The 27,377-nt window shown below is 40.4% G+C and overlaps 1 protein-coding gene across 1 annotated transcript; it reads right to left on the bottom strand.

Annotated features, from left to right (window-relative positions):
* Positions 1–3,436: 3,436 nt before the first annotated feature.
* Positions 3,437–27,344, bottom strand: SPPL2B (signal peptide peptidase like 2B). The gene is made up of 15 exons (XM_074163729.1): positions 27,288–27,344; positions 18,516–18,635; positions 16,537–16,719; positions 15,794–15,883; positions 15,296–15,435; positions 14,337–14,479; positions 13,406–13,502; positions 13,137–13,253; positions 11,551–11,632; positions 10,674–10,748; positions 10,478–10,540; positions 9,026–9,125; positions 7,201–7,278; positions 4,727–4,887; positions 3,437–3,724 (listed from the first exon to the last, which is right to left on the bottom strand). The coding sequence occupies exons 1-15, from the start codon at positions 27,342–27,344 to the stop codon at positions 3,437–3,439; spliced, it is 1,794 nt and encodes a 597-aa protein (XP_074019830.1).
* Between the last annotated feature and the right edge of the window lie 33 nt (positions 27,345–27,377).

Raw genomic sequence — 27,377 nt, 5'->3', positions numbered from 1 at the left:
TCTTACATATGTGGATGTGCTCTTTTTTTACTACCACTGGTAAAAACAGAATATATTTTTTCCTGTTTCTTTTTTTCTTTTATATATATATATATATCTCATTTAAAACACTCTCTATTTGTGACAAGAAAAAAAAAAAAATCCCCAAATTAAAAGAGGGTTTCCGATACTTCTCCCTTATTTGTCATCCTTGGTAGAGTCCTTCAGGTTGCATCCTAACTTCAGCTGCGTTTGTGCAACCCTTCAGGAGGACACAAACACCTGGTCCAACATACTGATACTTAGTAATTTCAGACCCAGGAAAGAATCCGATTCTCACTACTGTGATCCAAAGAGGGTTTTTTAATGGTTTTTGTTGGGTTTTTTTATTTATTTTTTTTTAGTAGAGTTGCGGTTTTTTGGGTTGTTTTTTTTTTTGGGGGGGTGGTGGAGGTGTGGGAGGGGTAGAGGTGATGTTTGACTAAAACAAGTGCTTCCCTTGAACACACACAAGTTTTCAGAAACAGAATCCTTAGTATTGAATTTTTAGATAGTTAGCTAAAGGCTTAGTACGTGAAAGATGTAAACACAAAGTGTGTCAACATTACTTTTAACATTACTTGCACTACTTTGAACATCTTAACTCAAGTTTGGTGTGGGATGTCTATCTGCAAACTCAAATAAAATCGCATTTTCCTATACAACATTAAATTTTACATTAAGCTGGTCAGAGAGATTTTTGAAAGACACAGAAGCACAGCCTTGTTTTTTGAAGGAAGTGATTGAACTGCCCAGGATCAGGGTCCTAACAGTCGCAGCCAAACTGGTGCACCAGGGTCACATGATTTGTACAGTACTGGAATAGTCAAAGTATGTAACTCATTGCCAGTTTACATACTTTAACTGGAGATATTGCTTTGAGTAGCTATCAGGTTTTTTTCAACATTGATCTTTGTAGTTTGGAAAGAAAAATAATTAAAAAAAAAAAATCACATTTAAAAATAGATGGAAAGCCCTGGAAACATAAGGTGAAGCACCTGCTCCAAGCATCTAGCACGTACATCTAGCATGTAACGGGAACAAAGCAACTGTTAAATGCCTGCAAGTGTTACAAATTCTTTCATTTTAATTGAGTTATAAACAACTTGAGAAAAAAACTGTTCCCTAACCCACAACATGAGAACAAATGTTAAAATACACTTTCAAGTAGATGATAAAATGAAATGCTCTATCAATAACCTACTGGCTTTTAAGTATATAAAAACTATTCCAAATAACATTATGACTGAAAGACAATCAAGGCAAATAAACATAGATCTTTGAGTCAGTCTCCAAACTTTTCTTGCTATTTGTCAAGTTCGTTATTTAAACACAAGATTTTTTTTTTTTAAATTTAATATACATACTTATACAATGACTTAAATTAAGGCATAATCGAGCTGGCTGAAGTTTTTAGTAAAATGTCTCTGCTGCTTTTTATTAGTAATAATTGGTTCAGATTACCGCTGGCAAAAGTAACATAGTCCATTAAAGAGGAGATTGAAAATCAGATTTCTTTACTACCACCATCTTCCATGAAGGTGATTTGTAAATTAAATGTAGTGTAGGCCTGTGGACTCAGGAAGCCTTTCAAGGAACTCACCATTAAATCAACTTATCAGACAAGGCTTGAGGCTTTAAGCAGAAGCTGGTAAAACTCTGAAGCCACAGTGTAGTTTTACAGAAAGCCTTTCACATTCTAGAGAAAGAATAGCATCCACCCAATGTGAAACACAAAAACAGAAGTTATCACCCAAAAAGCACAGGGGAAACTCTTGAAAGACTGAACCAAAAAGGCAATGGCTGAAATGCACAGACAGACAGTAAAAGAGAGCCCTTCAGAACACAACTCAACATGCCAACTGGAGACTCTAAAAGCACTGCCTCTGTTTATGTCACTGTGATGGTACTTTTGTAAATGACATTTTGGGCTCTCAAATACTCTGAAAAGTACTTCTTCCATGCAATTTGGAATAATATTCTAGGATCCTAGAATACTTCCATTTTCTATTTCATTTTCAATGTGAAGTGTTTGAGGCTTTCTGGGATTGCAGTTTAAGTGTAGAACAGACACCTTTGATAAATCCAAATGTTCTTAGATGGAATAAATAATATGCAAATCACATCATCCCTCTAAGTGTACTAAAGCTGATACATAAAAGACTCAATCACGCTATACAGGAAAATGCACAATTTCAGGAAAATAAAGTGAGACCAGCTGCACCCCAAGTAATTTTGAATTCACATATTTAGACCTTCACAATGACATATATCAAGAGGTGCAAAATAATAGGCTAGATCACCGCCTCATTCCAGAACCTGACAGGCCATGCTTTGGCTACTCTTGGGGCAAAGACAAAACACGAGGCAGTTGATTAGTTACTGAGCAGAAGTAGCTTTAAATCACAACTGACTGTAGCACCATATGTGCTCTCCTGGGAATGAAAACACCAGATTATTTTCTTCACAATTAGAAATTGCAATTATATTCCTTAAACAATAGTAGATGCTCAAAACCCCAAACATATGAGCTTTTACTGATTGACTTTAACATTTTCCCAATGAAAATACTGGCTATTAAGCTCAGTATAGTGCTGCTACCTACTTTCTTATCTATTTGGTTTGTAGTTTATTTCTGAAACATTTAACATTCTCAATATGCTTTTGCTTCCAGTGTTCTGCAACAAACACTGTTTATTTTCAGAGATGGCCCCTAGAGTTCATACGAGTGCTTAGAAAGCTTCCTGTAGCTCCATTCATCCTGCCTTTTAAACTAGACTAGTAGCCAACCCAGGTACCTGGAAGTAAAAACAAAGACAAAGAGTTAAGAGATGCATTTAATGCACCATGGCAGTATAAATCCTTTCAGAGGCTGGTAATTGAACCATTCTCTGCGTTTCCTGAATGTCAGTTTATACTAAAGCATTCCCTTGTCAAAGCCATTGGTACAAGTAGGGAAAAGTAAAGTAAAAGGTCACAACAGGGAAAGTGCTAAAAAAAGTATCATGTTTCTCTCAACTAAGCATTGTAGCAGACTTGTTCAATGCTTTTCCTCTGTGTTAACCTACGCTATGCTAAAGCAGCAAAATAGCCACACAAGCACAGAGTACTGTGTAAATAAAGACTCTTAATACTATCCTGGTATAATGAAAATGGAACGGTCAAAGGCATTCACTAATAAAATGAAATCATTGAAATCCGTACATTAGAACCCTTGTAGAGCACCATATTTCAAAAAGATATTTGAAGTGTATAGCTGTACCAAAGCTGGAGGCAGAACATTCGTTGATGCATTTGATGATCAGACTCCCAGTGAGGTTCCTCAATGAACGCAAACACTACTAAACCAGTCCTAAATACATACTGGTTTTATATGGATATGTTTGTGAGGGAAGATAATGAGTTCTTATCACATTGTTTATTCCAGCTGTTTTTGCTCTGCATTTAGGCATTTGCTTTCAAGGTCATCCTTATTCTGACCAGCTGGTTCCTTGCTCTGTGCAAAAGAAATTTCTGACTGGTCCATCTTTGTGTCGGTATCAGCCAGCTCCTCTGCAGCCAAGGTGGGGCCATGCAGCTCTTTCACGTGGAGGGTAGGACTGGTCATTTGCTCTGTGTTTTGTTGTGAGGCTGGTATGTTGCTGTCTTTGGGAAGCTCAGGGCAGCTGACAGGAGCGATCACCAAGGGAGGCTGAGGTAGGTCTTTCTGCAAATGGAAGATCAGAGTCAGAATGACAGAAAGCAAGAATTACTGTGCCCAGTTACGAGGTGCGATGGTCATACAAGATGAAGATTAAAGGTCCACCACCTCTCTTACCATTCTCCAGTAGTGGACACATGCATACTGTTACCCTGTCTTTGTGTTTTATAGTATACAAAGGGATTTTTCTTCCAGAAATGTGCTGAATTGCTTTCTGACCTATTGTTCCTTGCTGATTTCAGACGTGCTCTGCTGTTATGCAGGAACAGGCAAACAGCACTTTGGCACTTCTTCATTCTCTGGCTTTGCCCACCCTTACTATCTAGTGTACAACAACTGCTAACTTTTTCATCACATTTCAGATGATCTCAAATATTCCTCCAATAATTAAATTCAGTTCTCTAAAGGAAAATTGTGAAGTTTATCATAAACAAATAACAAATAAAACTCACTGAGGGGAACCTCTAGCTTGATAGATTTGCCCTTCAAGTAATTATTCAAAATCTATAATCATGCATCACAATAGGAATTATTTCTTTTGGAATCAAATTAATTTCATTTGTACCACAGTGAAACAAAGTGATAATTTACTATATTGAACTAGATTTCTACCTTCAAAAGCAGTAGGCTGTGAAAAAATATGAAGAAAAATATTTTAAGGACATCTTTAATATAATATAATAAAACATTATCTTTTCTATAATACAACAACAACAACAATCATAATTTCAATAGAGGTCCAACCAGTAAAATTATGGCAGAATCAAGAAGGACAGACAAGGTCTACTTTACTTTTCACTAGCCAGTTTAGGTGGCCATAAACATTTAAAAAAGAAAACCTTACTGAGGTAAAAAAAAAAAAAGTATGTAAGAAAGCAAACAATCAAGCAGAACAAAAATCTTTGTTTTTGTTTGATAATACTGCAACATTTTACTCAACTTTAATTCTAGTTAGGTTTTTATAATATTAGTATTTCTTGAAGACACTCATATCAAACTGGTATTCACCGCAAAGCCGCTGCCCGTCCAGAACATTGCAAGCTCCTTTCTCCAAAGGGCCACGGCAAAGCTGGTGAGAAGAGTGCAGGGCACCAGGTAGAGGAGGGCGGGCTGGCCCATCTGCATCAATGCCAGGGCAACAAAGGTCACAAGGAGGCCTATGCCATACGCTGGAAGGAAACAAACCCAGCAAAAAAGTTACTTCAATATAGTCCTGCTCAAGAACAACTAAATAATTAGCTAGATGAGCATGCTAACAGGAACTTTTTCAAGAAATATGTAAAACATCATCTCCAGAATTTTTTCAGGTCTCTTTAGACACAAGCATTATATACACAATGTAAACTTGGAATAGTGCTTTACTTAACAGAGATACTGAAGTCTTTCTAGTGACAACAACATGTTGTGAAAGCAGCGTGACCGGCATAGTCCATCCTGGGCATTCCCTTAGGCAGTTTGAGAAAGGCAAAACAAACAGATGAAATAATTTGCCTCATATTGTATTTATGAAGTCAGATACAAACAATTATTTTGACCATTATAACACATGCTTGTTGTTTGGCCTGGTTTTTGGCTGTTTTTTACTAACCTGCAACACCACAAAAAAAAACCCCAAACCAACAACAAACAAGCCAGCTGTATGTTATAATTTGTTATTCCTTTCTATTTAATTTCTGCATATACTCTGCAAAAATTATTAAGTAGAACAGAAGCAGCTAGGATGGCATAAAGTAATTATTTTCAATTACATTTTCAGAACAATGAAGCTAAATCCAAATGATTTTTACTCATAATCAGACGAAGAAAGACATTGAGGGGCTGGAGCAGGTCCAGAGAAGGGACCCAGAGCTGGTGAGGGGTCTGGAGCACAAGCCTTGTGAGGAGAGGCTGAGGGAGCTGGGGGTGTTCAGCCTGGAGAAAAGGAGGCTGAGGGGAGACCTCGCTCTCTACAACCGTCTCTTCTCCCAAGGAACAGGCGATGGGACAAGAGGAAACAGCCTCAAGATGCCCCAGGGGATGTCTATGATGGATATTGGGAAAAATTTCTTCACAGAAGGGGTTGTCAAGCCTTGGAACAGGCTGCCCAGGGAAGTGATGGAGTCACCATCCCTGGAGGGATTTAAAAGATGGGCTGATGTGGTGCTGAGGGACGTGGGTTAGTGGTGGTTTGGGCAGTGCTGGGTTAATGGTTGGACTCTATGATCTTAAGGGTCTTTTCCAACCTAAATGATTCTATGGTTAGAATACTCAATAACTTTTTACAATTCTTCAAAAATGTTTTTTTCAGGGCACATTATGTTATTAGTGACAGTTCCTTATATGTAGTTGAAATATTTCTTCCTGTGGTTTAAGTCCATTGCCTCACATCTTATCCCTGTGCACCTGTAAGAAAAGTCTGTCTGTCTTCTCTGCATCCTTACATTAGGTAGCTGTAGACAGCAACAGAATGTCCTCTTTGCCTTCTCTTCTTTTAAAATCATGTACTTCAGCCCTCAGCCATCTTCATGGCCTCCACTGCATTTTCTCCAGTATGTCAATGTCTGTCTTGCACAAGGAACCCTGGTTAAGACTCAGTCTTAACTGCCAAATTGAGGGGAATACTCGCTTCTCTCATGCTGCTCAGTGTTCCTAACACAGCCCTGTATGTGGTTAGTTTTAATTCTTGCAATACTGCACTGCTGACTCTTCATTGATACACAATTTTCCCATCAGTTTCTGTATAAGCATTTTGAAAGTACCAGGTAAGACAACAGTATATTTGAGAGGAAAATATTTAATATTTGGTACTTTCAAATAAAAGCATCCCTCTAACCCTGCTATAAGTCTTCAAGAACCTTGCTATTTTTTCAAAATAATTTCTAAAGCATTTTCTCATTAAAATTTTTCATTATATTAACTGCAAGCATCTTAAGTCTTTGCTGGCATACTCTGTAACAAAGCCAACAGAAATCTGTAAGATCCTATTCATCAGTCATCTTTAAGTCCAAGGCATGTACCTTTGTGTATTCTAAAAACTAAAGAAGAAAACTAATTTAGAGGTGTTACAGCCATCATAATACAATTTGTTGCATCACAGGTCACAGATTTTAGAATACACGAGAAGTTAAGAACAAAGTCAAAGGAAGATATACCTGAACCTGAATTCTCATACGCATTAAACACAAAGATTCATGCATTGAGAAACCAGAAATGAGTAGCCAAGCATGTATAAAGGCAGTGTAGATGTAAGGGTTAGAGCAAGACAAACCACAGTAACAAGAAGCTCTGCATATATATGGCAGACAAAACAGCTCAGGAAAATGACATCAGAAAACTTTGTTACAGAAGGTCTGGCCTTGAAAGTACTTTATTATTAAACAGAAATATTTTTAGCAAAGAGAAGAGAAGAATATAAAACCAAACTATGTAATATGAGATCAACGGTATGCTTTTAAAGGGAGCAACTTCTGTAGATATTGTTAATGTGTCACTGTGATACATACCTATTGTGCAGGCTACAAAATAGACTCTGGACGACTGCACCTGAATATCAAATCTATGGCAATAGGCTACGAGTAAGCCTAGGAAGAGAAAGAACAATTCAACATACTTTCAATCCAGTCACGCATTAAGATACACAAAATCCTGACATGATCTAGGAACTTTTAAGATTTTTTTTTTTAAACACTTATTTAGGCATGCTGGTGTTTAACTGCTATGACAGCATCATTCAGGAGGCTGCAGAGCTTACAGAACAGCTATATGATAACACAAACCTAGTACAACAGAAGCAGTCTAATAATAAAATTAATATCTACAAATACACATCATCCCTTCCCTAACAAAGAGCTGTAAAAATACAGTGTTCACAACAAGAATAAGGGTAAGTTCATCCCTTCCAGCTCCTAGTAAAGACAATAGAAATTTATGGTTAATGACTATGCCTATTATAGGTTGGGGGGAGGAGAGGACATGGACGGGGATGACACAGTTCATATTTCCCAAAATACGAGAAAATAGACAAATGATTTCTCAGAAGAAATCTAAAAGCCAGAAGATGCACACTTGTTTTCACCTACAGTGGTGCCAGGCATACTTCTACATACTATCAAAATCAAATTTGAGAGAAGTGTGGTAGAAACACTGAATGTTATGTGACTAACAGAATTACGAAGTTTTGAGTGATGGTATGTGTGTGTGGCCACAAATCATGTGCAAATGGACAAATAATTTCCTCTATCACCACACTATTAAGTGTTTTATACTACAAAATTAGTTGCTAAATCAACTCCTGAGATTTCTCTGCATTTCTTCACGTCACTGCATGTAAAACTGAACCATGAGATTCATGTGGGCCTGTGCAAACCTCGTGAAGTTCAACCAGGCCAAGTGCAGGGTCCCGCACCTGGGTCAGGGTAATCCCCAGCACAAATCCAGGCTGGGTAGAGAATGGCTGGAGAGCAGCCCTAAGGAGAAAGACTTGGGGGTGATGGTGGGTGAGAAGCTCCACACGCCCTGGCAACGTCACAAAAGCCCCCTGCACCCTGGGCTGCATCCCCAGCAGCGTGGCCAGCAGGGCAAGGTGGGGGAATTCTGCCCCTCTGCTCCGCTCGGGGGAGACACCCCCCAGTGCTGCCTCCAGCTCTGGGGCCACCAACATCAGAAGGACATGGAGCTGTTGGAGCGGGGCCAGAGGAGGCCACGGAGATGCTGGGAGGGCTGGAGCCCCTCTGCTGGGAGGACAGGCTGAGAGAGTTGGGGGGGTTCAGCCTGGAGAAGAGAAGGCTCCGGGGAGACCTTGGAGCCCCTTCCAGTCCCTCAAGGGGCTCCAGGAAAGCTGGGGAGGGACTCTGGATCAGGGAGGGGAGCCATGGGACGAGGGGGAAGGGTTTGACACTGAAAGAGGGGAGATTGAGCTGAGATGTGGGAAGGAAATTCTTTGCTGTGAGGGTGGTGAGAGCCTGGCCCAGGTTGCCCAGAGAAGCTGTGGCTGCCCCATCCCTGGAGGGGTTCAAGGCCGGGTTGGAGGGGGCTTGGAGCAACCTGGTCTGGTGGGAGGTGTCCCTGCCCAGGGCAGGGGGTGCAACTAGATGATCTTTTTAAGGTTGCTTCCAACCTAAACCATTCTATGATTCTATGTGTCTTTAATTTCTTAACGGAAAAAGTGAATCATGCAAAAAAAAAAATAGAACATAAAAGATACACTTACAAATTTATCAGGTTTATAGAAGTCAAATCAAGCTTCCCACTTGAAGGAGAAGTACAAGAGGAATAAACTAATATGACAGTGTGACAAGTAAAATTCTAAACACGCTAAACAAGAAATACCTGGAACTAAAATGTCTCCAAATCCTAGGAGAGAAAAAGGCCTGTCACACAGAGCCAACGGGGAGGAGTTCAGTCGCGGAACCTTCAGAACCATTGGGAGCTTAAAATGAGAGAGACAAATGCCTTATGAGACTGACACCATCTACCAGAACTTGTTTCTGTTGTACTGAAACTACAGATTTCAAATAGAGCAAATGTATCTTTTTTTACATTATAGATCCTTATGTTTGTAATATTTATTAATATTACTGACAAATAAAAAAATGTATTTAAAGATAGGAGTGATGAAATACTTCCTAACAACAAACAGCCAAAACAACTCCGCACGACAGGCATCTCAAAACACTATATTAATTTCAAAGTGCTCACATCAATAGGGTATCAACTCTGCTTTAACTGCAGGAACGTAAAAAATTTAGATAAGCTGCCACATGCATAAGAAATAACCATTTATATTTCATTCTACTGGTTGCAATAAAAGTCTCAAGAGTAAAGACTTGTTTTCTCCCCAAGTGTTCCTCTTTATTACATAATTTGCAGTGTTGAGGCACAGTATGGCAAAGTTCATTGCAAACGTATTCTCTTCAATACAGTACATGGAAGAAACCTTATTTTCTTTTCTTCCTTTTCTAATGTTAGTGCCAGAATAATTTGATCTACTTATACTAGCATTATTGTTTTATACAATTAATTCTGTGCATAAAACTGAAACTAAAGGGGTTCAAAAGAGAAGAACATAGGAAGTTAAAATTAGCATGGATTGATCCACTCATAATTCATCCTGCAAACAGCTATTTTCTTCACTATTTTCCCATGTGACAGCATTATGTTCCTTGCTGAAAAGAGAGCCAGCATCCTTAAAATCCTTTAACAAAACCATTTCTTAGTGAGATACAGTGTGCAACACAAATATCTCATGTACTTTCCTCCCCAAGTCAGCCACAGCATGTTGTACTGGCTGCTGTCAAACAGCACAGAACCACTGAATACTGACTTCTGTTTTCTTTCTGCCTCCAATTCGTGTTTCTCTCCTTTGCTTACAGCCTCAGGTTTTCATAAAGCAGTTATCAAAACTGGGGAGAGGGAGGAAGAGACAGACTGATCATATAAGTTGTATCTCTTCAGGTAGAAATGGATACACTTCATTAGCAAGAAGCTATATTTACAAATGTGGTCAAATGTTTTTGTGAAGCTGAGCTAACCAGCTTCCTTATACCAAAACCCTTTTAAAGCAAGATAAAAGAAGACCAAAGCTGTTGTGATGAACCATTAAAATTCTGCTTTGCCCCCGTCTTTGTTGTAGATTTCCAGAGAGCTCAGGAGTGCTAATTTCCACATTAAATTCTTTTCAGACTGGCATTTCCATTTCAGCTTTGTGGTCTTTGAATTTTAGAGAAGTTGAAAGCATAATAGCTGGAAGTTAGTGTCATATTTTTAGACTACGTACAGTACCTTTTCATGAGTGGCAGAATCAGATGGGCCTGCAGCCACCTCCACCATTATACTCTCCCCAGTCTAAAGGAAAAAGGGGAAAATTGTAAATCAGCACTTCACTCCGCAGGTCTGGGATCATTTAGGAATACACAAAGAAACAGGTCTTTACACTTTACTCTATGAGCAGCAGGCACTAGAGAAGTACTTCACTTACCTTTGTTAGAAAAGGTGTGATAAATACAAAGAATACATCATACACAAAAAGAACCAGGAGGAGCAAGGTACAACCCTGAAGGAAGAGACAAATACTCAGTATTTACAACTACGCCTTAGTAAACAGCAAAGAATTAATCATTAGCAACTTAAGACTATTTAAGGCAAAAACTAACAAGGACTAAAACCAGTCACCCCTGTATTTTTCTTAATTCCTAAATATTTTAGATGGAGGAATTGGATCTTGCATATACCATATAAAAGAAAGTAATTCTTAGACACAAAATCACACGTTAGTCCCTAAAATTCTTTATCATATAAAATCTGGAAATGGTGCCATTTCAATTTGTTAGGAAATATTAAGAAGTTCTGCATTTTCTCTGGAGGATGCTAGGCATAGCTTGAAATAGTATCCACATTACTTTGGCCAATCTGTACAGGGAAACAAATTTATAGGTGAAGATAACTTGAAACAGAGTTTGAAGAGCTGCCTAAAGGGCAACTAAATGACTTCTACTGATTTTTATCTTAGGATAATTAATTAGTTCTGGAAGATTTGAAGAAACACCAGAATGATGCGTAAATTGTGTGTCAAATTTGAAAACAAAACAAAAAAACCAACACAAACCCCCCAAAAACCCCAAACCTCCACAAGTGTGTGGTATGATTTACACTCTGCAGAATTTTACATTATGAAATGCCATGCCTAACAATCACATCCCAATTATTGGTCTACATTATACTTGTCACATCACTCTTTTCCACGCTATGTATGAATGGAAATGCATTTCCAAGACAATGTACTCCATTATACATGGCTCCTCTGTTCAACTATATACAGGCAAACATCCTCTGGTTACATTTGTTTAATTTCATACCTTAAATGTAGGCAGGCGAATTGTTTTCAACATGTAGAGACAGAAAGCGATTCCTAAAGCATCTTGCAGAACCCAGGCCCACCTAAAGAAAGAGGAGAGTAACATTTTTACAGGAAACAGTAGGAAAGCCAGACAGAGCCTTGTCCTCACTAAGGACCTGCCTGGGATAAAAAAAACTTTATTAAAAGTACTTGCTTGAATTCAACATTGTTGTCAGCATGGATTTGCAAATGGGAAGCTGTGCTTGATCAACCTGATAACGTTCTACAATGAAATGTTTGTTTTGGTAGGTGAAGGAGGAGCCGCAGTGACATTGTCTATCTAGACTTCAGAAAGGCTTTCACTAAGAGTCTCCCATAAGATCCTCATGGAGAAGCTGATGAAGTAAGTGTAGGCTGGATGAGCAGTGAGGTGGACTGAAAACTGGCTCAACAAGGTCAGTGGGTACCAAAATAGGAAGTCCTTGGCCTGTGGATGCGTACACTCTTGTGTGCCGATGGAAGCCTACAGCTGGGGCTGTTTCTTGATTGTTTTTTGCAAGGTAGGTATAGAAGTACGAAGGCTCTTTGCTTTACTCTTAATTGTGAAGATTGTAGAGAAGTAGGATTTGAGATATGAGACACTAAGGTTTCCCTAAAATTCCTAAGGTCTAGATACAGATAAGAGATTATTCTGTTGTGATCAATACTTGAGCACTTCTTGATGCAGCTTTGTGCAGGAGACACTCAGGACCACTCCAGCTTTGAGGCAGAAAATGGATTCCCTAGTCCTAAAAATCCCAGGTTGGAATAGTGCTATAGTACTTCTGTACTCCTCAGTCTGACACCAATTTCTCTAAAAGGTGTTTCAAAGTCAATGCTACCTGGATTTATGAGTTCTATCAGTGAATTATCCACAGCCTTAACACAAAACATGGGCCCCACAAAGGCAATAACAAGCATTCAAACCACAAGCATCTTTGGTACCATCAGCAGAAACACAAGCCAGCATTTCAGTTCCAACACAGAATCCCTGACAGACGGACCAAGAAGATGAACACATCATGTATATATGGAGAAACTGGAGCATCTGGGAGTGAGGTAAGGAATAAAAAAAATAAAATCCAAAAAAACACCAACAAAAAACTCTAACAGAAGTGTAAGAACATGCTAGAATTAGGTACCACAGCAGTACTAGACACAAAGAATTATTTACTCATATCAGACAGTTGAGAGAAACTAATGATCTTACAATATTCATAGCTCTTGCTCTCTCTGAGCAAATGCGCATGCAGACCACCACCTGAAGAAATAAGTTAGGCAACTTGTGTTCAACTTTCCCCACCACTTCCAAAAAGCTGTCTTAAGCCAAAGAGATCAGAATACAGACTGGGACGCAGAGAAATTAAAGCTCAATATTTTCTGTAACTTCAACCAACAAGACAAAGATGAAATACATAAGGAACAAGTAAGAATTTCTGCCCAAGTCTCTAGTTTCTTTCCTGTCACTCCTAAGTTCTGGATAAGTTTAGGCTTCTACAGATGTCAGTTACTTGTACTATAAAGCATATTACAATTTCTAGCACAGAAACTAAAATATATACTTACTGATCTTCGTTTCTGAAGATTCCCCAGACTACGCTGACAGAGATACAAAATACCGCCAGTAGCAACATCCGGACCTGTGGGCGCTTGTGAAAATAAGGCAAGTTGTTGTCTGGGATTCTGAAAAACACACCAAAGCAACAGTTGTCTATGTAGTTACCCTCCTCCTTTATAAACATTTTCAAGTATGAAACCACCTTGTAAATACCACACCTACCCAACATTATAAAAAATTAATTTTGCCTATTAAAAATGTATAAGTTCCCACATACCTACACTTTCCCAAGGGAAATCTTCTCACAAAGGGAGACAGACAACTGTAAAGACCAATTGAGGCAGCCAGGCAGAATATTCCTATGATAACATAGACTGAGAAGGAAAAAGTCATAAGTCCAAGTAGTGGAAAAAGCCTCAATGAGAAACAAGGCTTACATTTCACCAGTGAAAGTTAAATTCAGAGACTTCAAATAATTGTTGATTAGATTTATGCTCCTTAAGTATCTAATTCTAGCTCATTTTACTCAGGTGTAGTTTATGCAATAGATACTTCAACAAATCAAAACTTATGTGCTAATATTCTTAAAGTAAGTAATAAAATAATAAGCCTAAAAGGCAATTTACAGTGATATGTTTATCTTCTCATTATGAGTATACATGAGCATTATAAGGGAACTCTTAAAAAAAAATCACTCAGTAGCAAAATGAATTAATGTAGATGGGATGCACCTTTCCTAATTTCCTCAGAAACATGAGGATGGAAATTCCAGTACATTAGGCTCTCATTCTTTTGTCAATCAATTTGGTAAGTGATTTGGAAAGTAGAAACTTATCTTTATAAAATGATCCTGGATCCCATAACTTTGAACAATAACAGAAAGTTACTTTGAACAATAACAGAAAGACCAGTATAGGTTTGAGAACGCCTTTGACAAAAATAAGAAGTGGAAGACATTAAGTCTGTATCTACTTAATCGGCTTTGATGTTTGAAAGAAGCTCTATGATTGCCTAATCCAACCTCACTAAAAGAGGGTATAGAAATCTACTCAGTGGGTTTTCTTACAGGTTTTTAAATCACATTGGGATGAAGAAACATGGCAGTAGACAGCCATTTCGTAGTTATTTTCACAGTAAAAATGTTCTTTAAACGATGGCAGCCTTGTGATAATGAAGATGTATCAATACAATTACAACTTTAAGAGTACCTAAGTGGTCATAGAAGAAATAAAGGAGGACCAGCATTGAACAGCACATCACTACAAATACACAAATCATTATTGGAGTCACATCAACTGTTTCATCATCATGTTTCTCTGCCCCATCATCACGTTTGTGCTTCATGTACCGCCTGAAAGAATAACATGGCTATAATCAGTTCATTCCTTCTGCAGCAAAATACAAAAGGGCACTGAATCTTCAGTGACAACTACATGGGGTTGGAAAACATGACACATCAGGTCAGCAGAAACCCACAATTTCACCTGGATGTATGAACATCAGGTATAACACAATGCCTAAACCAGTAACCACTGCATTAGTTTATCAAGAAGACTATTTTTCATTTACTAGGAATTCAGAATCCTGAAAATTACCACAGAATGATTTGCTGACTTCAGAAGAAATCCTAAAGTCAGGTTGTGTGTATAAAGTAAATGTTAGAAATAAGTGTGGCACAGACAACCTCCTCCCCTCAACTCCACTTACTGGCAAAAAGTAACCATAAAATTTAAATAAAAGATTCATAATAAACATGATACATATTAGCCATCCAATCAGTTTGTTTTGCACTGTACTAGTAACAACAAATTTTTTTTTTTTTTTAAAACAAAAGATTTTTATGGCAAATTTTCACAAAAGCCCAAATAGGAAGCCTATTACTACCCAGTTTTCCTTCTGAGCTTTTCAGATGTCTGGCTTTTTGACAAGGCAAAATACTAAAACATTCTACATGCAAATTATACTCCAATAGTTTCAGGCAGTGACAGAGCCAAAACAAGGCTCACGGCCTTTCCAATGTCACATCAACATCTTTCCATTCTGCTTATGTAAGTCTCCAAACCTCATTAGCAGAGCTTTAGATAAATTTATCTTTAGATAAATACCATGTATTTTTTTTTCTGTGAAAAATACAAGAAAATTGATATACTACATTCTAGGTACTCACTTTTTCACATCTCTGCTTCCTGCCCAGTAGCCTCCAATTGCAACAGTCCCCACAGCCATGACAAATATGATCACCATGTTATAGTCTAGCACAGGCTCATTTGGTGCGTACATCGCCCCTTTCACTGAGCTGCCAAAACTCTGCAGAGGTAAGTACAAGTTATGAAGAACATCCAAAAAGCTACCTTAGCAAAGGTTCAGTTTTTTAGTTTTCATTAAGCAACTCCTCAGAATCAAGCTTTATTATAAATACTTAAGAGCAATGTAGTGGCTCTACTATTAGTGATATTTACTTCCAGCACCAGGCTCCATTTTATTCTGAAAATGAGAAATAACCTCCAAAGAGATTTGCATTTTTTTTCCAAAATATAATAATGTAATCTTAATGAGTATAGCTCTTTACAGATTCAAAGCTCTTAAGATGGACTTCAAATACTGTTGAGCAGTGACCCATTTAAAATGTGATAATATAAATCAGAGCATTTAGTATTGAGTTTACCTTGCCAATATCTAACATATCAGTATAACTGAGCAGAGCCACAGGAATATCAATCTCTTCATATTGACTGCGGTTACCCCCAGGAGGAACCTGAAAGACAGTTAAGACCAGGTTAAGAATATACTCATTTCTACAAATACTTGAAGTAGTATTTTAGAAAATATTCTAGAAAGGAACATAATGACAACAAAATCTCCATGTCAAAATGTATGCCTGCTTCCAATAAAACATAAGTTATTAAAGACTGTGGTAGCAAAAATGCAGCAACCAAACTTCAAGCAGTATCTTTTGCACATCAGGGTCATGGCTTTATGACTGATGTGCGCCTCTAGTATTGACTACAGTATTCAGAACTACTAATTTTTCAAAACATATACTGGCAATGCTCCAGCTGAATCTAAAGCACTGGATTCACTGTGCTCTAGATCTCGTTGAAGGTAGGGGTATGAGTCAAGAAAACAACCTTCTCCTTTGATTCCAGTATTTCATATGACATAAGGATAATTCTGAGCCCTTGGCTTAATGTTACATTGGCTCTATGCAGCACTCTTCCTACTTAAATGAGTACCTCCTCTTGTGTCATTAATCCTTCCTTTAGATGTATTATTTTTACACATAGCCATGCAATGTACGTAAACACATAAATATTATTTAAAGAGGAGCATCAAATATCAGCAATGAGCACTGAAGACAGTATCTAACAGAGGAATATCAGAAATATAGAAAGACAGAAGGAGACTTACCAGTCTCTCTCTACTAACAATCAGCAGCCCACGAGCTCCATTTATTTGAGCAAGCCTCACTTTCTCGTAGAAAGTGCAATTCCCTCGCATCACCATGGGGATTTGATTATTAAATCCCCCATCAGGTACGTCCGAAGGAGAACACAAAACAGATGCTGTCTGATCCTGCAGTTGCAAGAGTGACTGAAAAGAAAGAAATTAGTTAAATACATATTTATAAAATAAAATTATAAAAGGTCAAGAGTGGAAACCACAGAGTTTCTAAAGGGTAGTTTAGACCTTTCAAGTAATGGAGTGACGAGAATTCTCGGAGAAACTTGAAAGCTGAAACAGTGCTGCCCTCTCTATTACATAGGGTGGTGCCTTCCTTCACCTTCCTGTACAGAATTCTGCTGGTAATAAAATGTGTGTTATGATCTGCACTTGTATTTGTTTTCTTCAGCACTGCTGCTGTTCTGATGCACACATCCAGGATACAGGAGTACAGCAAAGTGTTATAATTGTGAGGGTGGCACAGAGTGGCAGGCTGAGATGGTATAGGGTATGAACAGCTGGAAATATAAACACAGGCAGAGGTAAAGTACAAGAGCATAGGCAACAAAAATAAACTTCCATTTTTAAACCAATAGTATTCAGTTAGCTGAGATTTCAGATCCTAAGCACCTGGATACTGGATTCTAAGCTGATTCTCTCACTGCTTGTGATTCAGAGATGTTGGACTGCCCTATTTCCTTAGTTCTGGCCCTCCTCAGACCCAAAGGAAAAACCCATACTCTGGTATGTTTACACAGGAACAGCCCAAAGACACTCTGAAGCTTTAGAAATAACACTGGCAAAACCAAAACAACAATAAACATCTTTGCCCAGTTCTATTTGCAAGTCACCTGAAAAATGCAATTATCTACCAAATAACTGACTCTTGGCACGAGCTGTGCTAACAGAAGCAGCTCACAGCCCCGCTCTTGCTAGGAGTTGAGCTGTAAGTGTTGAGAAGGGTCAGGGTAAAGTTTTAACCTGAGAAGCTGACACAGGTAACACTTTGCACTAGAAATTCACAGCTACATGATACAATATCAAACAGCTGTACAACTGACTGCACTGTTTGAGGAGAGAAAGGTAAGGAGCTGTCAGTTTAGCCCATAGCTTATTCAGAAAACTGCTGTCTCCAGCCTGGCTCCTACAGTAAAATGTCTCCACACACGCTTCCTGGATGTCCAGGTTTCGGGAAAGCTTATCAGCTCTATCAGAGCACAACACAAAAGCAGAGTGAGCTCAGATTGATGCACTGCATCACCTCAGTTATAAATTGTACTCCTGCAGTACTGGACACAAGGAGGAGGGATAATATGAAAGAAGGGGAAGGCATTCAACTGGTAAATTAAGGAATACAATGAATAAAACAAACAGAGGATTGGTCAACTACTTCACATCTTCTCCAATTAGTAGCTTATTCAAAGTGTACTTGCCGATTTCACTGTTCAGTGACTGCAACTTCTCATGGAATAGAGTGAAGAATTGACTCAATGGCCAGCTCAGCTCGTGTCAGACCAGGACACCTCTACACTGAGACTATTTATTCCTACACTCGACAGAACCACGAACCACTGAGAAAGCACTACAGGTCACAGTTCAAGGCCATGTGGTATCCTGCTGTATCATTCTAACACACAAAAACTCCTTGCCAACCACAGGTAACTGCCTTTTTTATTTAATTGATCGTTAGGTGCAAAAGGAAGATTTTTGTTTTAAACCAGAAATAGTAATTACTATTATTACTATTACTTACTGCATGCTGCTTGGAAAAGAATATTGCTGTCACTGCATAGCACTATCTCGGATGATCTTAACAGATAAAAATATTTTTTAAGTAGAGCAAAGTAGTTGCTTAAAATTCTGCTAATTATTAGAAATTAGACATTTCCCTGTAATAAAGGCATTTTTGAATACATTGTTCTGTCATTGCTTGACTAGGTACTTACAGCTTTACCCAGATCGTGTGGCAAGTGAGCCCACTGAGAATTGAAGAGGATACAGTAGTCTTTTCCTTTGCTGCTACCCTTCTCGGAAAGGACATGTACCATCCCATACTCGCAGTACACCTGACAACAACAAAAATTTCACAAGAATTTTAGGTCACATGAAATAGTAGAAGTGATAGGTGCAACTTGCTGTTGACTAGCTGCTTTGTATTTTAAAGAAGAAAAAAACATGATTCTACAAAGTATCCCAGGCACAAATACAGGTTGGGTGGAGAATGGCTGGAGAGCAGCCCTGAGGAGAAGGAGTTGGGGGTGATGGTGGGTGAGAAGCTCAACACACCCCAGCAACATGCGCTGGAGCCCAGAAACCCCCCGCACCCTGGGCTGCATCCCCAGCAGCGTGGCCAGCAGGGCGAGGGGGGGGATTCTGCCCCTCTGCTCCGCTCTGGGGAGACACCCCCCAGTGCTGCCTCCAGCTCTGGGGCCACCAACATCAGAAGGACACGGATCTGTTGGAGCGGGGCCAGAGGAGGCCACGGAGATGCTGGGAGGGCTGGAGCCCCTCTGCTGTGAGGACAGGCTGAGAGAGTTGGGGGGGTTCAGCCTGGAGAAGAGAAGGCTCCGGGGAGACTTTCGAGCCCCTTCCAGTCCCTCAAGGGGCTCCAGGAAAGCTCCAGGAAGCTGAAGTAACAGAACCCAGATCCTGTAGGAATTTGGAAAAAGAGAGCAAGGACTACAGAGAAAAGTAACATGCAGCAAATGCATCAGTTTAAGGCATCTTCTCAATTGCAATACACTGTACGTAGTCTGTTTATTCAGCTAAGTGCTCTAATCACATATAAATGCAAGAAGTGTTCCTTTAAATATAAATATTTTCATCTTCCCATGCCTGCAAAATAATATATAGCATACATAGTAATTTCCTCATTATTTTGGTTATGTCAGATTGTATCAGGCCATTTTCCAGCAAAATTGAAAGACCTACGGGCTAGCGTCAGGTATGTGGTCATCACAAGCAGGCACTGGCAAACACTTCCTTATTACAGTTATTTCACCAATCGTCTTATTCTTTATGACAAGCTCTGCTCTTTTAAATATTTCCTTCCCTCTTTCCCTTCCTTGAGTATACTGACACAATTCTGTGAGTACCACATATATTCCTTATCTTCTACTCAAAAAGCCAGACCAAAACCACCTACAACACTACATACAGAACCTGCAAAAGTAAATATTTTTGTGGAGTTGATGCAGTGGTCTACTTGTACACCAAGTCCTAGTAGGTATTTATCCACACAACCAGAAATCAAGATGACAAATGAAGTATGTGCAACTTTCCTAATACTAGGGGTGGTTTTAACTTTAATTAGTAGTGCCTTCATTCTCATATTAACTGAGCCAAAACAACTGTAAAGCCTACCTGCCCTCAGAAAACTGTTGAAGAAACTCAAAGTATATTGTGAGGTCTACTGCTACTGTTCTTGCAGTCTAAAGCTCTGATACATCAGGAATCCGTCTTCCCATTTCTAAGTGGCAAATGGGTACCTTGCGTTGCTTCACTCTCTGACAACAAGGTTCCTTGCTGGAACAAAAAGGCAGCAAAATTTAATTTTAACATCATCTCAGTCTCCATTAAGTTCTATGGGACACTTAGGTCAGCAACAGCGGGGTTGCAGGCACTGTCTTGGGAGTAGTGTCAGGCACCATCTCCACTAGTTGTAAAAGTATAAGTTTAAGAACATCAGCTCCTTGGTTCCAAGCTTGCTTATGTGCATTCTGTGACCCATCTGGTCAGGTCTGAACACTGCAGAAAGCTTTAAATGCTTCAGAGAAAGAAAGGTTCAGATACAAAAGAAATGCTCAGAAAGCAGGACAAAAAGTAACTTTTGAGAGTTGGTTTTGTTTTGGTTTTTTTTTTTTTTAATTCTTTTAAAATTCAATTACACAAATTCAAATCAATACTTCTTTTTGAAGGAGAGTCTTGCTCATCTTTAATTACTGCTTCAGAGCCTCACAGTCCTCTTATAGAGCAACTTTAATGTTTTAAGTAGTGCTGTCTGATAATAGACTATGAAAAGTGATGCTGAGAGCAAATGCAAGTTGTATCTGTATGAGCTATTAGATAGTCAGGAAAAAATTGACCACATATTAAAGGTAGCATTCTCAAAATGCTATTTTAGCCTAGTGATTTGGGAATCCAGTGCTGAGGAATACCAAACATTGTTAATACAACTGGCTGCTTCTGATTATAACTTCTGTGTTCCAAGACCATTTGATTCCTATTGTAAAGGGAAGTTTCTCCATTTTTTTGGCATTTTAACTGAGAACTCTCAATAGTCCTTACTAGTACTAAACAAATTTCAAAGTGCTAAAAAAATAAAGTAAATCTGAAACACGCATAAAAGCTGACCTGGCTCTCACTTTAACTACTGACACATTTTGTTTCTGGTGAAACACTGCCCATTCATTAGTGACCTCAGGACATGGGGTGAGCAGAGACCATCAGTTTACCACCACCACCAGGTTCTGAAAAAATAATAATCCAAAACCACCCCCAAACAAACAGACAACCCCCCTATCTTATCTTTCTACCATCCCTCTTCACGTCCTACTATTCTATACCCACAGATCCAACTCCTCCCTTCCTATTCTCCCTTGTCTCTTCCTCCTGTCCAGCACTCTTAAATGAAACTGGTCATTGTCTGAACACATGTTTAATTGCTCTATTGCTCAGATTTAGTTTTCCCCCAATCAAATCACTTTGTGTCTACCAGAACTGATGAAACCTTGTTCTGACGGGAAACCAAACATAATATCCCTAACCATTGCTGCTGCTGAATTAGACAGAAAGTTGTGGCAGACTTAATTTGTCAACATCTAGTTTAACATTCATAAGCTAAACAGACTAATGATTTGGTAATTATACAGTTACCCTCTTACAAATACATCTTGCACATTTGTTTTGCCAGGTAGCAGCTGAGAAACCAGATGCTAAAGATGACTGAAGGCAGCAAGTCACGTCTTAATGCGTTTGTTCAAAAATCCATTAAAAGAATCCATCATTCTAATTTCTCTGTTTATTTCAAACCCCACTACACAGAAGTTACACTGCACCCCTAGGAGACACCAGGGTAAAACCATACTTTATGGAACACTTCATAGCATCATCCTTTAATCCATTCCACACTGCCTGGAGGATAAATGATGCCATTCTACTGCAAGATGTCAGCAAAGCAGTACAGAAACATCATCCTAAAAACATACAGGAGGTAGCGATTTTTATAATTAGCTCTTTTGTGTATAATTGGTCTTCAGTAACTCATGCCACAACTTTTCCCCTTTTTCACAACACTAGTGTTCATTAAGTGCTCTAAAATAGTAATGTTACATTTGTCCTGAAGCATGCTTGGCATGGCAGGTTACACTGTTCATTTCAGTACAGGTTAAAGCAACTTGAGCAAAGTGCAAGTTTACAAGAAACAGCTACTTGTGAACGAACAAAAACACTATAGTGCATATGCGGTGAGGAAAAAAAAATGTTTAGCAAAAACTCCAACTATTTGGCATGGTGAACTTTTAAACTCATATCTCAGCTATCCAACCATAGCACCTAAAATCCTTTCAACAAAAGCAAGTAGTACTGAGAAGTAATCCATTATTATTATTATCTTGAATTTTATTTTCGAGAGTAACAAGCCACACAGATCCAAATAGACAGACAAAAAAACAGAATAAAAGTGTTTCCTATTATTGTTACAGGATCTGACCGGGCTTAAAAAAACCAAAAACAACCAAAAAACCCCACCATCGAGTAGCTCAGTTTTGAATATTATGTGTACAACTGCCTCCAAAATCTTCAGGCAGTTTTGCAAGACCTAGCTATCAGTAATTGAACAGCTGTATGCATTTGGGAAACAATCAAGGTGCACAGTTAAAAGTTTTACATTTATAAGATATAAGCTACACATCTTTAAAACGAGAGAATAAGAAAAGGGTGTGTTGCCACATTTCCATTTAGATAATCATTAATGGAACTCAGCAATAATTCCCAAATGGCACGCTGAAGACAGTAATACACAATTATGCTTTTTGAGCAACTTAATGGATGTTCTTTAAAGAAATATTAAGGGAGTAAAAGGTTCCTAATGTGAAGTGCTCAAAACATTTTAGAAGCTATGTGGTTCTGTGTGCCAAAAGCCAAGTAAAAATCAAGGATGAGAGGAATTAAAAAGAATATGAGCAGGGCTAAAAGCAGAAGAGGGTGTACAGAGTTTTAGAAAGTCCATGGAGAATGGAGTCCATGGAGAATGCAGATTAACAGACATTTTTACAAAGCAATTATCACTTAGCATCAAAGCATAGTTCTGAAGGCTGTTAACACCCACTACAAGTTTGTTCTTATCCTCCCACCTAAGCAGAGCCACAGGCATCAGAGTTTCTTGTTGAAGTACCATAGGGCTTTGATGCTTCCAGTTTTGTTTTTATTTATGTCACTAGGTATGAGACAACAAAAGTAAGTTCAAAGCAGTGCAGCTTACCTACTGGGATGGTGGCAACACTTATGACAGTTTTCAGGTCCTAGGGCTCACTCCATATCCTAGATTAACCCATGAGAAAATGTAATCTCCTCTGCAGACCCTATACAACCCCCAAGGGCTCTTTTCCAAGTGTTTGGATATCAAGCCCAGCCTTTTTCAAACACTGACAGAAAAACAACAGCTGATGTGACAATAAGACGTTTTATGATAGTTGCTTCTTACAGTACATAAGATTTAGAAAGCACTACAACAAGCTTCAACAGGAATGGGCTTCCTTGCTTCAAACAGCAAAACTAATTTCTCCCACTTGAGTAGGCTATTACCTGTTTTCCCTACATGAATAAGGAGAGAGTATTTGTATTTAAACATTGATTGGTGACATTTAAACACTGATTGATTGACTAAACATTGATTGGTAACAGCCAACATGGCTTCATTAAGGGCAAATTGTACCTGACAAATTTGGTGGCCTTCTATGATGACATTATAGCATTAGCGCACAAGAGAAGAGCAACTGATACCATCTACCTGGACTTGTACAAGGCATTTGACTCTATCCCACGTGACATCCTGGTCTCTAAACTGGAGAGACTTGGACTTGATGGATGGACCACTTGGTGGATAAGGAAATGGCTGGATGGCCACGCTCAAAGAGTTGTGGTCAATGGCTTAATGTCCAAGGGGAGACAAGTGGCATTCCTCAGGGGTCACTACTGGGACAGGTGCTGTTCAACATCTTTGTTGGAGACAAGGACAGTGGGATTGAGTGCACCCTCAGCAAGTTGGCCAATGACACCAAGCTGTGTGGTGCAGTCGACATGCTGGAGGGAAGGGAAGCCATCCAGAGGGACCTGGACAGGCTGGAGAGGTGGGCCCAGGTGAACCACATGGAGTTCAAGCAGGCCAAGTGCAGGGTCCTGCACCTGGGTTGGGGCACAACCCCAGGCTGGGTGGAGAATGGCTGGAGAGCAGCCCTGAGGAGAAGGAGTTGGGGGTGATGGTGGGGGAGAAGCTCCACACACCCCGGCAATGTGCGCTGGAGCCCAGAAACCCCCCGCACCCTGGGCTGCATCCCCAGCAGCGTGGCCAGCAGGGCGAGGGGGTGGTTCTGTCCCTCTGCTCCGCTCGGGGGAGACACCCCCCCAGTGCTGCCTCCAGCTCTGGGGCCACCAACAGCAGAAGGACATGGAGCTGTTGGAGCGGGGCCAGAGGAGGCCACAGAGATGCTGGGAGGGCTGGAGCCCCTCTGCTGGGAGGACAGGCTGAGAGAGTTGGGGGGGTTCAGCCTGGAGAAGAGAAGGCTCCGGGGAGACTTTCGAGCCCCTTCCAGTCCCCAAAGGAGCTCCAAAAAAGCTGGGGAGGGACTCTTGATCAGGGAGGGGAGCCATGGGACGAGGGGAAAGGGTTTGACACCGAAAGACGGGAGATTGAGATGAGATCTAGGGGAGAAAGTCTTTGCTGTGAGGGTGGTGAGACCCTGGCCCAGGTTGCCGAGAGAAGCACTTGCACTGGGGCTTGCAAGTTAAATGAAGGAAGAAGGTGGAGAGGAGGAACTCAGCACACCCGTATTTGAAGAAACTGCAATGTGAGTGACTGAGCCAACCTAGTGGCTCGTTCTTGTTTGTTCCTCCCTGACTCTGTCCCCAAGCTTTTTTCCACTTTCATTAGATGTCAGCTGATTCAGTCACCTAAATCTCAGAGAGATTTAACAGACACTAGGAGCTGCGTCCCTTGAAGAAGGAATGAACAAGCTATGCCTACTCTTACAGTACATACCACACAAGACACATAACCGAGTTCCCAAGAGCTAGGGTGCATTCTTTCCCATGAACCGCACTGAACAATTTGGAGACCATCAATAGCAGACAGAAAATTTGCACACAAACACTCCTTCAACAAACACTGCACAGTGGAGAGAATTTCATATTCATAATGCAACAATTCCGTGAGACTAAGTTGTCAACCACCACCTTAATCCAGAATTTCAGACAGTCTTTTCAACTCTTTGGACCCACATCACAGTGTGCTCTAGTTTTAAATACAGAAACCATCACCTCAATTCAATATGCTGCTGAAAGCTAGTATAGTGAAGACCAGCGAGATCCAACACGCTCACTGCAGATCACGTCACTATATTGTTCACTAGTCAAAGGTTCGTGTTTATCTGCTATTGTTACAGACAACTGAGAGGTAGCAATGCCATGAAGGAATGGTTAGAATGAGAGAGAAGCTGAACAAAAAGTGAGGACTCAGATACCAAAGCAAGATCTAAGTGCAGATTTTACTTGCATCTATAAGATTATGCCCCTCTTTAGGTGTTCCCAGATGAGGGCCCAGATTTGGAAGAACCACACTTCACTAGCCAAGCTGTTCCTTCTCCCTGTGTAAATCAGAGCTTAGAAGCAAATATGGACACTACTTCACCCTGCCTAGGGGAAAAAAAAAATATGCTCTTATCCTATCTCATGGAGGGAGACAAAGATATATTCTAAATACGCCCAACAGCACTAATACAAGAGTAAGCCACTGATAATGGGTACTGGTGGTGCACAGCAAATGCACACAACAGCTCCTTGTGAAAGCTGTTTTGTCCCCCAAAATAACCCCATCCATAAGTCATTGGTGTATCATGGTAGTACAAGCATATTGGAGCACTCCTCTCTGCCACAAGCAGAGGATTATGTACCAACATGCCATACCAACAAGTGCAAGTACAAGAGATGTAGAAGTATGGCAAAATATGAGGTATTCAAACAAATTTTAGATGAGCCAGCTTGGCTAACAGAAATATATTAGCACCATAGAGTAAGTTTGCAGGACTGTTTCAGCACTTTGCCCAGCCTGTTCAAAGCTTGCTCCAGCACGGTAACACCACTCCACTGCACACATGTATTAAATGACTTGCTTACAGACAGCAAGTATGCTGCAAGGCGTGGAGCTGAAGCCAAGCTCTCCAAGTGTCCACCAGTGGACTACCCACCTGCTGTCCTTCCACATTGTGGTGTGCTCACCTTTTCCAAACTGATGGATCAAACTGACTCCATGCCAGTCCTTGACCCATTCTTGTATTTTATTAATTTGTGGGGCCTCTGCTGGCACTACCAATCCACTTGAAGCATTAATAGAGATGCCAAAATGCACAGGGCATGTGGAGAATAAGGAAGGGATGATGGAGAAAAAGAAAAAAGGGGATAATAGATAAAAAAAAAAGTAGTAGTTAACTGGCAACCAGACCATTCTTAACTCAAGATCACTAGCAAGGAGACAGATACAGAAAAGGGAAAAATAAGACTGTCATGTTAAGATGTTGCACCAATAATACCCAAGACAACATAGAACTCTCCAAATTACCTAATAAACAGTTAAGAACTTTAAATGACTTCAAGATTTTGAGAACACAAAACACCTGAGCTTGAAATACAAAACCTGTGTACCATGCAATGCAGTAGCTAAAAATCCACTCCCTTCTGTACCAGGATTACGTGTACGTTATCACACCCTTAAAAATTTATCCCACAAAACTTATTAGTATTGCAAGTAATGAGAATGCAGGACTCAAGACAGGCCATGGGCTCAGGTTCAGTACAAATCCCCTTTCTCTTCTGCTGGCTGCTTTCTCAGAGTGAGTTTGTCAGTTGGGATGAAGGCAAAGCCAAGAGCCACCCCTGCTGCAAGCATCCCAGCCCCAACCCCTGGCCTGCACACCCTTCCCGAAGGGCTGCGGGCCTGACAGAGACCCCACGTTTGAAGAAACTACGCTGTTAACTACAGAAAGAAGGATAAGAAAACAACCCAAACAAACCCAAATATATACATATATAAATACTGCCAAAGAGCGGAGGACACATAACACAGACGTGGCTGAGCAGCCTGGGGTAGGCATGATGCTGTCGTCTTTCTCCAGAAAGAGCAGGCCGCAGCTCGGTCACTGACACCCCACAGGCGACCCCCCCGCTACACCGGGCTGCGGCCCCGTCTGCTGCTGCCGGGTGGCCCAGGCTCCGCTCCGCACCCTCGCTAGCCGCGAAAGGCAGCTCTCAGACCGAGAAACACCGTCCGACCAAGCAAGGCCACCAGCACCACCGCAGGCCCCGCCAGGGCCCTAGCACCAGCGCCGGGACGGCGCCCGGCTTTGCCCATGATCGCTCTTTACCCGACTGCCGCTCCCCCGTCCCGGCGGGGCTCCCCGCCCAGGCGCGGGGCCCAAGGAGCTCCCGGGGCTGGCGCAGCCACTCACCTGCGGCAGAAAATGCAGAAGCAGCCAGAGAGAGAACCGGGCCGGCCGCGCCGCCATACCGGGCCCGCTGCGCCGCCGCCCGCTTTGTTT

The sequence above is a fragment of the Numenius arquata genome, chromosome 25 (assembly GCF_964106895.1).
Source record: "Numenius arquata chromosome 25, bNumArq3.hap1.1, whole genome shotgun sequence".
Lineage (NCBI taxonomy): Eukaryota > Metazoa > Chordata > Aves > Charadriiformes > Scolopacidae > Numenius > Numenius arquata.
This window is presented reverse-complemented; position numbering and strand designations above follow the sequence as displayed.